This window comes from Halyomorpha halys, unplaced genomic scaffold, assembly GCF_000696795.3.
Source record: "Halyomorpha halys isolate HHAL.00 unplaced genomic scaffold, Hhal_1.1 Scaffold159.1, whole genome shotgun sequence".
Classification (NCBI taxonomy): Eukaryota; Metazoa; Arthropoda; class Insecta; order Hemiptera; family Pentatomidae; genus Halyomorpha; species Halyomorpha halys.
Genome location: NW_027109188.1, coordinates 343,122 through 353,724, shown reverse-complemented (window position 1 = coordinate 353,724; position 10,603 = coordinate 343,122). Strand labels below are relative to the sequence as shown.

Genomic DNA, 10,603 nt, shown 5'->3' with positions numbered 1-10,603 from the left:
TTGCAATAGTCGGAATCTACGAGCAGTTTCTTGTCTTTTTAGTCTTGTATGAGGATTCCATGTCAGTCGTTTGTCGAGATGTAGTCCTAAGTAACGGATCAAATCGTATGTTTAAAATTTAAGTTCATGTTACTCTTACCTGATAAATACATAAGTAATATACAAATAACAACACTAAATAGAAACAGACAAAATACAAAACAGAAATAACAGACGTACTAGCAGCTAGAAAAAATCGCTTACGTGTTGGAACAACCAAAGATAAGTTGATCACAATGTAGAGCAAACTATAATAGAGAATTGTAAGTAATGTTTTTACTAAGCAATGCTTTAATTATAATAGTTGTTAATCATAAACTATGATATGTACTTGTAGTTTTATAGTAATTAGTTGAAAAAAGTATTTGTTCTAAAAAACTGTTTGTTTTTTTTTTTCCATTGTAGGGGAGTTGCGAAACTTCGCCTAAATTAAGTTGAATTATTGACTGATCCTCAAGACCCACAAAAAATAAGTACCTACAACAGTCAAGAAAAAGTTATCGATATATATATATATATATATATATATATAAGCACCATCGAATTGTTTCTTTTGACTAGAAACACGACATTTATATTTTTTCAGAATATGCTTTCATTATGAAATTAGTCCCTCCTATCGTGAAGATATAATTATATCCAGAAACCCTTCATTTACATTCAATTATAGTATAGCTCTGTACTTTTTTTTTTTTTTATAAGGAGACCGAAATTGGAAATTCCTTAATTTAGACAAATTCGGTTGAAAACCTGTTCATATAGTTTGAACGTTTACACTGCATGTAATGGCCTGTAAATTTAATTAGCTACAAAATTTATCTCATCGATGTATTTTTTATACATGTCTGAATTATATGAAATTTGTCAGAAAAAAATCAATGAACTTTTTGGGTTTATATTTGTAGATGGGGAGGTTTTATCGGGTTTCCGTAGCTAACCGATATTATTACTGATAGAAAATATGTTTAGAATTTCATTTTCAATTATAATCCGTAAATTAGTATACACTACAATAATCAGACCAATTTAGACATATGGAATTGAGCTCTGGGGCTCCACCAAACCATCAAATTCTTTCCGCATCCAATCCTTACAATCCAAAATCCTTGATGCTCCTTATTACGTCACAAATAAACTCATTCATAAAGACCTTAACATCCCATTCGTTGCAGATTTGACCCAAAACAGATATGCGTCTTTTTATTCCAAACTCCTTAACCATCCTAACCCATTAATTCTTAATCTTTCATCCTTAACTATCCCTGATAATCCTCCGAGGCGTCTGAAAAGAAGATGGCCACGGGACCTTCTAGTTTAAATTAATGTTTGAAGTACCACCAATGGGTGGTTCCTTCCCAAGGTTTTCAAGTGTATATGAAACATACTACATATTTACCTATTGTATTATTTTGTACAGTTGTAAATTACAATAAATAAATAATTTAAAAAAAAATTATAATCCGTAAAAAATACAACCAAATTCAGCAAACTTTTATTGTATTAATTTCCACCTTCCCCAGTCTTATAAGCACTACAGGTGTGCAGAAGCAGTTTGATGTTACATATCCATCATCAAACTACTGCTAATTAATCAATAATTTTTGTACAGTTTTCTTACAGGTTTCATTATTTTAAAGTTTTAGTTTTCTGAATAGGGGGTCGATAACCATCCCGTGGCCATGAAGCTTGGGTCGAAATCCCCACACTCGGTGAGAGATTGAGAGAGCCAGTAGTCTGGGAGAACCCACTTTGCAAATTGTGGAAAGAGTTGTAAGCTCAATAGAAACCTCAGACGATAAAGATTTGTTTTACAGAATTCCCAAAACTGTAGATAATAAGAGGTGCGAAGCAAGTTTAGAACAGCGATCCCAAAACTTTTTCACCACGGTACTCTATTAAAAGATTTCCAGACTCCCTTGTTTGTTTAAAAAAAAAATCACTGTATTCTTATCGAGCTAAACAATATAAAACTGTTGCTAAAACTATCCTTAGAGCGGTTGGTTATGAAGGAGAGATAAAAAGTGCAAAGTAAATGTTGGAATTATTAAAAGTAAGGTGGTCCGAGTTTTGGCAAAAAAAACATTTAAATATTCGTAAAACTATTTATTATGATCTAATGTTTCAAACTAGTGATCAGTGCAAAAGTGTATAATAAGTAATATATGTTTATTACCAATGGAATAAAGATGGAATTACATTATATGTTAATAAATATGGTCTCAATATTATTTATTCATTTCTCCATCATTTATGTTTAATTACTTTTACATTCATGTTTGTTTATTTTTTTCTTTTGGTTGCGTAGGTTTTATTTTTTTATTTTCTTATTGTTTAAGATCTATAAATATGTTGAAAAAAAAAGAAAAGGATATTGAAATGAGATCTATCATACAAAAGGTGTTTGCACCTTACAACGGACTATGCCTCGATATAGCCTTGTGGCAAGTTATATATAATAATTAATAGATAACAAAAAAAAGGCACTGTTTCCATAATGTATGAGGGTATCTGATTTCTCCTTATTCTCTTTTAAAATCTCTTTTTGGTGATAACAACGTTTTTCTTTTTTAAACATATTTTTCAGCGCACTTGCTCAGCCTCCACTGACTCACTACCAGTGATGCGGCGAAAGGGATGGGCTGGGATCTTATGAGCTCTGCTCTACCCCTCACACTTGGGGGATAGAGTGGTCTGACGGATCCTCAGGTGGATTTTGTAAATATTGTATATAAGAGTTTAAATGTGATTAGAGGTTATTTTATTTATTTATTTTTTCATGCACATAGTTTGATCATGTTGATTTTCTTTATCTTCCTATTAGTATATATTATAAGAGAGATTTTATTTATTTTTATGTACTATTTTTTTCTTTCATTTATTTATTTTTCATTCTTATTTTATTTTATTTTAGTATGAATGTGATCATTCATCAATATTATCTATTACCCACAACGGTGTGGTAGAGTATAATATTGATCAATAAATAAAGTTTTTGAATTAAAAAAAAAGCAACATTTTTTTTGTAATAATACTTTATTTATTCTGTGACGAGTCCCTTTAGAAAAATACAGAGAAATCAATTTTATTGCATACATATAGAATGTACTATATTTACGATATAGTTTTGGGATACCCCCTTATAAAATATAATTTTTCTGATACTGGTTACATTAGCAAAAATCAATTGAATTAAATCATTATACATTGGATAGAATAAAATACATATTGTTGGTTAGCATGGAACACAATCATTGATTCGTGTTTAAATTAATATATGTTTCGTTCTTATGTGTTAATATCTACGTGTTGTAATTTCCTATTTCTGTGATTAGAAGGTTGGGGCTTGACTGGAATAAGTTATGTGCCAGTTTATATATGTAATATGGAGTCAATATTTAATTCAGTGTGCATTTTAGATATTCTAGTGTAATAAGGATAGTTATTAAAGATTCTGAGGAATTTGTTTTAAATTAATTTAATTTTTTTTATATAAATTATATATTATTAGCATTTTAACAATTATGTCAATACGGTATGTGTATTAAATTAAATGGCTGTATATTAACTTTTTTAAATCTTGGGTAATCTCGTTTGAAGAAATTGAATAGTATGGGACTTTGACAGGAACCCTGAAACAAAGAACAATCTAATTAATAAAAATAATTTTATGAGTAATAATTATATCTTGCAATATTTGAATTTATTTATTTGAAAATCAGTATTTTCGTTGACTTTGATGTCTATTAGGACCATTCAGTATGTTTTTCATGATTGAAATATTCTGTTATATTATCTATAACACCAGCTAATTGGCTAATTAGTAAATTTCTCAGTATATATTGAATAAGGAAATGTTTTCAAATTGTTTAAACTAATTTTTAAAAAGATATTAAGTAGGCTGATCTTCCTTCGAGTCCTGAGGGAATAGACCACCCACCTCAAGGAGCAGTATATGAGCTGAAGAGCTTCCTCCCTCAGGTTCATCTTCAAGTTTTTTTTTTCAAGGAGTAAACCAATTGAAACCAAATGGCTACTGCGTCAAAACATCCCAATTTTTCTCCTTCCATCGCAAACCTTCAAGTCCGATGAAATGGCATATTACAATATTTGTTCTCCTATTGAATCTGCTAAATTCAAACATTAAAGAAATAGATTCTTCAAATCTAAATAGAGAGATATAGTGTATTTCTTCTTCATTGAAATGTTTTTTGGCATATTAACAATTTTTCCTACGCATTGCTTCTGTAAAAAAGACTATACTTGTAAGACACGAATTTGTGTGATTTGTTTTTAGTATTAGCTTACTATGTTCAAATAGGGATAGTAATTTTCTCAACTCTTATTCACTTATCTCTTTTAATTATTCTATATATCCTTTCTCTTATTATATTCACCCCCTATGATCCCAATGACACTAGATAATTATTTTTTTTTTTACAAATCCCATTTTTTTTAAAACATTTTATTATTTAGTTTTTAATTTTAGTAACAGCATGGCATTCAATGTTCACATTTTGTTATATTAGATTAGATTTTCGAGTTATCGGAGAAGATTCGAACTTTCTGAACATTGAAGCACAGATGACAAGAGTCATGAGATCTTAAAGAGGACGCGGCTGATTTGAGTTATTAGCAGCACTTGTTGAGTTGCAAGGGAGTTCTAATAACGAATAGAATTGTTTTTGAACACACGCAAAAAAGTAAAACATTGAACAAGGGCTGAAATTGAAAATCTGTGTGGACCGACATCCCTCCCTTCGCGATAGCTTTCTTATCTTACATTTTAAACATTATTATGCCTCTGGCCAAGGAGATCATGTAGTAGATACCACCCAGAACACCTCCCATCTTGATTACAATGGTTAGGCATAGTCATATTTTACCATTAAGATATTTACTAATAACAAGTACAGCATTTGACAAAAATATTTGTTCAATCGAGCAACAAAAAATAGGAAAAATTGACAATCTGCCTGAATTGAGGTATTTTTTCTAAATGAGAAAAAAAATCTTCACTTTTTTGTTAATTTAATTTTTGCAAATAAAATCGCCATGTAACATAAAATAAAAATGTGTGAGTCGCCCTACCATAATTTATTTTAAATGCAAATGTGTATTTGTCAACAATTCAACAACATTTCAGAGGTTACTATTTGTAATTTATTTTATATTTTGATAACACGCTATTAATACTTTTATTGTCATTGTATTAAAGTATCCTAGTACAACTATTGTTTGCAAACTGTTTACAATATTGTTTACTGAAAGGGATTGGAATGAATAAATATTGTGTTTTGTGTTGTTTATCGGTATTTTCATTCATGATTTGCATTTCATTTTCTATTCATTCTTTTTATTTTCGTGATTTGTTCAACATGATTTAGGATTTTATTCAATTAAACAGATGAACTTTTGAATATATATTTTTCTTTGCTTGGTTTCGTATTTTTTTTTTCTATTTCTTTGGAAAATATTAACCAACATTCGAAGAAGATACAGGACGGATAAGAATGGATATCTTTCTCTTTGATGCATATGTATTGTATCCCTTTATTATAAATAAGTTCCCATGTATTTTTTTTTATTTCCTTTTTGTTTTTGACTATGCTGATTCTGAATTGCATAAAAATATGAATTTTATATTAGAAAAAATATTTTTAATGGATTTGGCATGTGTGCCACTTATATAAAATATCTAAAAGTGGATCAAGGCTAAAATTAAATAAACTAAGAAATGTTTTAGAAATGTAGAAATGAAAAACACCGAAAAGTGGACAAGTGCCATAAGGAGAAACAGTAGAGAAGAGGTGGTTGTTGCAAGAGTAAGAATAGGACATTCCAAATTAACACACCTCCACTTAATCACAAAAGAGGACCAACCAATATGCCAAACCTGTCAGTCCCCATTATCGATAAAGCATATAATTGAAGAATGCTCATCATTTCGTCAAGCCTTCGAAAATAATAAAATTCCTCGTACAAGAGAATTGGCTCTTAAAGACTCAGCAGAATCCATAGATAAAATAATGAAATTTCTGAAAGAAACTCAATTTTATACTAAAATATAATCCACCAATATCGACCAGTGTGAAAAGGAAACAGTCAACATTCAACTATCAAATGTCAAAGACAAGAAGATAAATAAAGTAAAACGGGTGTAATAACCTAGATGTTGATCGCCCTGAATAAAAATCTAATCAAGGCTAAAATTTACAAAATATCTCTAGAAACACGTTTATTTAGTGAAAATGCATATTTAATTGAAAATTAATATTAATTAAAAGTTTTTAATATATTTTTTATTTGGTTTCATAACTAGATAAAACAGACTGTAATTCCTAAACGTTACTGAAATCTAAGAACGTCTTCAACAGAATAATTATATCGAGATTTTGGGAATAGAAGAATGCTTATTTATTTTATATTATAAATTAGTGAAATGAAACTATCTAGGTACGCTGGAGTAGCTAGAGATATTTACTTAATTTTTCTACGTTTCTTTTTTATTTCTAAGTTTTATTTCATTTAGTCATTGGTGAAATTCAGCGGGTTTCGGCCTGTTATTAAAATTAGCGCTTTTTTTTCGGAAAAACAACAATAACCAAAAAAGGTTACCTGCATCCATTCAGCCAGACTTGCATGAACATTGTTTTTGAGGCAATAAACTGAAGTACAATTTAAAATGCTAGGAAAAAACTAAATTTAAACTGGACTTAATTTTGTAAACGCATCTTTTTTACTAACATGGGTATGTTAAGGTCAGTTTTTGGGCTAATGCAAAATTAGTTCGAAACAAATTGTTGAGGAAAAGGTTTCTGTTAGTGAACCCCTTGCTAAATATTTCGAATACCATTACCTGTTGGTGATTATAAGCGCTGTAGGGTCAAGGAGATCTGAGGAGGGAGGTTAGAGAAATTCAGGATGAAGGAAATCTGTTTTCTCACCAGTCTGCTAGAGTCATCATGTTTCCCTCAGTCCAAGCGGAGGCTTATTGGGTTTGCCTGCGATCTCTGTGCTAGTGGCAATCTTCTTTTCAGGCACCTCGGATTATGTTAGGAATGGAGTTAGAGAGGAATGATTTAAATGTTTTGGAATAGAATGATTGGTATCTGGTTCGGGCTAGATCGGTTACATATGAAACATTAAGGTCATTATGAATAATTTTTATTTTTGACTAGGAAATTTGAGGATTTTGGACTTCAGAATTCCTCTCGTATCCAATCCTTACAGGATACGAGAGGAATTCTGAAGGTTTAGTCCCCTAAGCTCAACTCCGTATGTCTCGATAGGCCTTATTATAGTCACGTAGATCTATATTTTGTAATGAATTAGAATTTTAGACCGTTCGTCTAGTAAGTGATGTAGTAGTCGGAATCGACGTGCAGTTTCTTGTCTTTTCAGTCTTGCGTGAAGTTTCCAAATTAGATCTTTCACCAGGGTCCTGTTTCATAATAAAGTACAAACTAATACTATTAGTCTTGTAGATTTATCTTAATTCAATTACACAGACTTGTACTATAGTATTTTTTAATTCCTGTAATATTACTAATAGTCATCTCTATAATGAAAAAAATAAGTATTAGTATTATTACCACATTAGTTTCTACACTTGTACTATGAACTAATACTACTAGCTTTCATTATGAAACAGGGCCCAGATGTAGCCCAAGATAGCAGATATGTTCGACAGGAGTAAGAGTAACATCATTAATGGATATTGTAGAGCAGTCAGTAAGTTTACGACGAAGGATAAAGGTGATTTGATGGTTTATATTATTTTAATTTATTTATTTTAATGCTCTGATTTTGGCGCCATTATTCGGGGGTTATGATATGGGATTGAACAGTTTGAGATGCAATTAATGAATTATTAAAACTGCGAACACCTATGTGTCATTGGGAAACGTGGTGAGGATAGTTTTTGGATTGGTTGGTCAGCTTTATTGACTGTGTAAAGGATGGGCTCGTAGAGACTACCTTGAGGAACACCAGCAGACTGAGAGAAGAGGATGAATAGGAACCACTGCAGTTTACTTGGAATAATCTACAGTGAGAAAGGAACTGATATGAATTTAGGTGGGAGGAATTCTTTTAAAATAAAGAAACCCAATAGTGTAATTCCAATAATAATTTATTCCATAAATTCTACATTCAATTTGTTTTCATTTATTCGTTTATTTAGTGTTGTATTATTTATCTTCATATCGTACTGCGATGACCACATCATCGAAAACAAATAAAGCCGTTTATGATGACCTCCTGGACTGTGTGGAGGCACAGGAGAAGCTGACTTCGAGATATTTGTTGGTTCCTCTGCAAGGATCGCCCAACCAGGAGCTGGCTGAAGATATGTCGCAATCTCTTCGGCCGGTACATCTGTAAAAACGAATACGTATAAATCCTTAATAAAATTTATAACTAGTCGAATGTATAAAATCATTTCAAAATCAGTAGTTATTTCGACCATATTTTTTTTTAATTCTAGTTTAATCTACATAGTAATGAATAAATTATAATTAAAAGCAGTAAAAAAAGTTTGAATTTGAAAAATGAATTAAAAGGCCTACCGGATCTAAAATTCCAACAACTTCTTTTACCGTACTCCATCAAAACCCAAACACCTTATAAAGGCAAATATCTCGCTTACGACATTGTCTACCCCCATTGCACAGTTTAGTAATTCTCCAACCTAGCAAAAAGTCGGGGTCTGTGCTCAATTCAGTATTAACTTTTTACGTACTTAAAACTATTAGTAATGTAACTATTTACGGTTTTTAAAAGTTGTGTAATAGCATGAAATAGCTTAAATATAATATAAAAAGTACATATAATTATTTAAAAAATGAGATAGGAAAAGAAAATTAATTTTATTTTTATTCAACATTACCTGAAATTTTTTTCCAATTTTTAATTATAATTTCAAATTCGATGTTTTGCTTCACACGGAGTCCTGGAGAATTTTGTTTTACTAAGTGATTGTTAAAAAAAAAAAAACCAACTAAAAATAAATAATATATATAAAAAACAATGTAGACAGTTTCAAATTCCTCGGGTCCACAATAACATTAATAAATAATCAACGGACTAAGACTAACTTAAAGACCAGCGTTAACCTTCTTCTCTCAGTTCAGAATACTGAAATCCCCAAAAATCTGAAGCTAAGAGTGTACAATGCCATACTATATCATAATATCATTATTCATAATATCATAATATATCATAATATCATTACACATATTATCATAATATATCATAATATCCTAATATATCATAATATCATAATATATCATAATATCATTATACATAATATCATAATATATCATAATATCATTATACATAATATCATAATATATCATTATACATAATATCATAATATATCTTAATATCATTATACATAATATCATAATATCATAATATATCATAATACAGTTCTGATATATGACTGCGAGATATAAGCTCTAACAGCTACTCTAGAAAGCAGAATGAAGAGATTTAAACGGAAAGTCTTCTGTTCAAATACAAGAGCGATCTGGGATCAGGGCCGTAACTAAGAGTGAACTTAGCTAACCCCTTAAAATGGGTGAAAGAACTATATACAGGACACTTTTAACTGAATAAACATCTCTATAAAATGTGACTGTCAGAGTCACCAATCTGCAGGTTTTGCAGAAAGGATGATGAGACCGCTTATTACGTCATTTGCATTGGCCAGGATATGATTCCTCACCTTTGAACGAGATCGTAACTTTGATCCTAAACATTAGGAGGGTTGATCCGTATACGATATCCAAAGTCGCGATGGCATCTGCCTTGGAACAGAGGAAAGAACGGCGTACAATAGACCCAAAGTGATCGCGTTACACTTAGAAATATTTGGGACAGTGCAGACAAGGAAACAATCAACGAGAGAGGTACAGTGTTGTGACCTCTGGATCAGGATTTGTAGACGCATGATTAAGACGAAGTTTTATAAAGAAACGTTTAGGAAAGAATTAAATTAAAGGGAAGATTTCCATGATCTACCATAAATTGGATGAATCATTCAAAAATGTTTGGGACAATTTTATATTTTTTCCATTTCCTCCTCACCCTATAACTTTACCAGTTAGGACGCTGAAAGAAGAGCAGAAGATAAAAATATTTTAGAAAGTAGTATATTAAAGGGAATATTTTCTTGAAGTACTAGAACTTGTTGAAAAAAACTTTTCGAAATTTTAGGGAAATTTTAATATTTCACCTCTCCTTCTGACCCAATTCAGAAACGCTCCTGGCTCTACCTGTAAGGTAAAGTAGATAACTAACAGCTGACTCACCTGTTCCTGACATCTTGAAGGACACTGGAGGAGGAGCAGGTCTGGTGGACACTCTCATCCTGCCCGAGGTAGGGGCAGGTGTTGGGGTTTTTGCGTCCGTAGAAGGCCTCGTGGATTTGGATGCCACTACCTTGAGGGCAGCTCAGTCTCTTCTGGTCGTCTCTGCAAGCTGTCACTTCTCTGATAACTGGAACAAGACTCTTACTTAAGCTCTCAAAGTTCATTTTGATTCAAAAAATTATAATTTATAA

The 10,603-nt window shown here is 31.1% G+C and overlaps 1 protein-coding gene across 1 annotated transcript in view; it reads right to left on the bottom strand.

Annotated features, from left to right (window-relative positions):
* Nucleotides 1-8,152: 8,152 nt before the first annotated feature.
* Nucleotides 8,153-10,603, bottom strand: part of LOC106678786 (D-galactoside-specific lectin) — a 4,515-nt gene continuing 2,064 nt past the window's right edge. The window contains exons 2-3 of the mRNA XM_014417537.3: nucleotides 10,353-10,539; nucleotides 8,153-8,415 (exon numbers count right to left, since the gene is read on the bottom strand). Of these exons, the coding sequence (XP_014273023.1) occupies nucleotides 8,286-8,415; nucleotides 10,353-10,539 (317 nt within the window). The 3' untranslated portion in view covers nucleotides 8,153-8,285. The remainder of the gene's footprint in view (nucleotides 8,416-10,352; nucleotides 10,540-10,603) is intronic.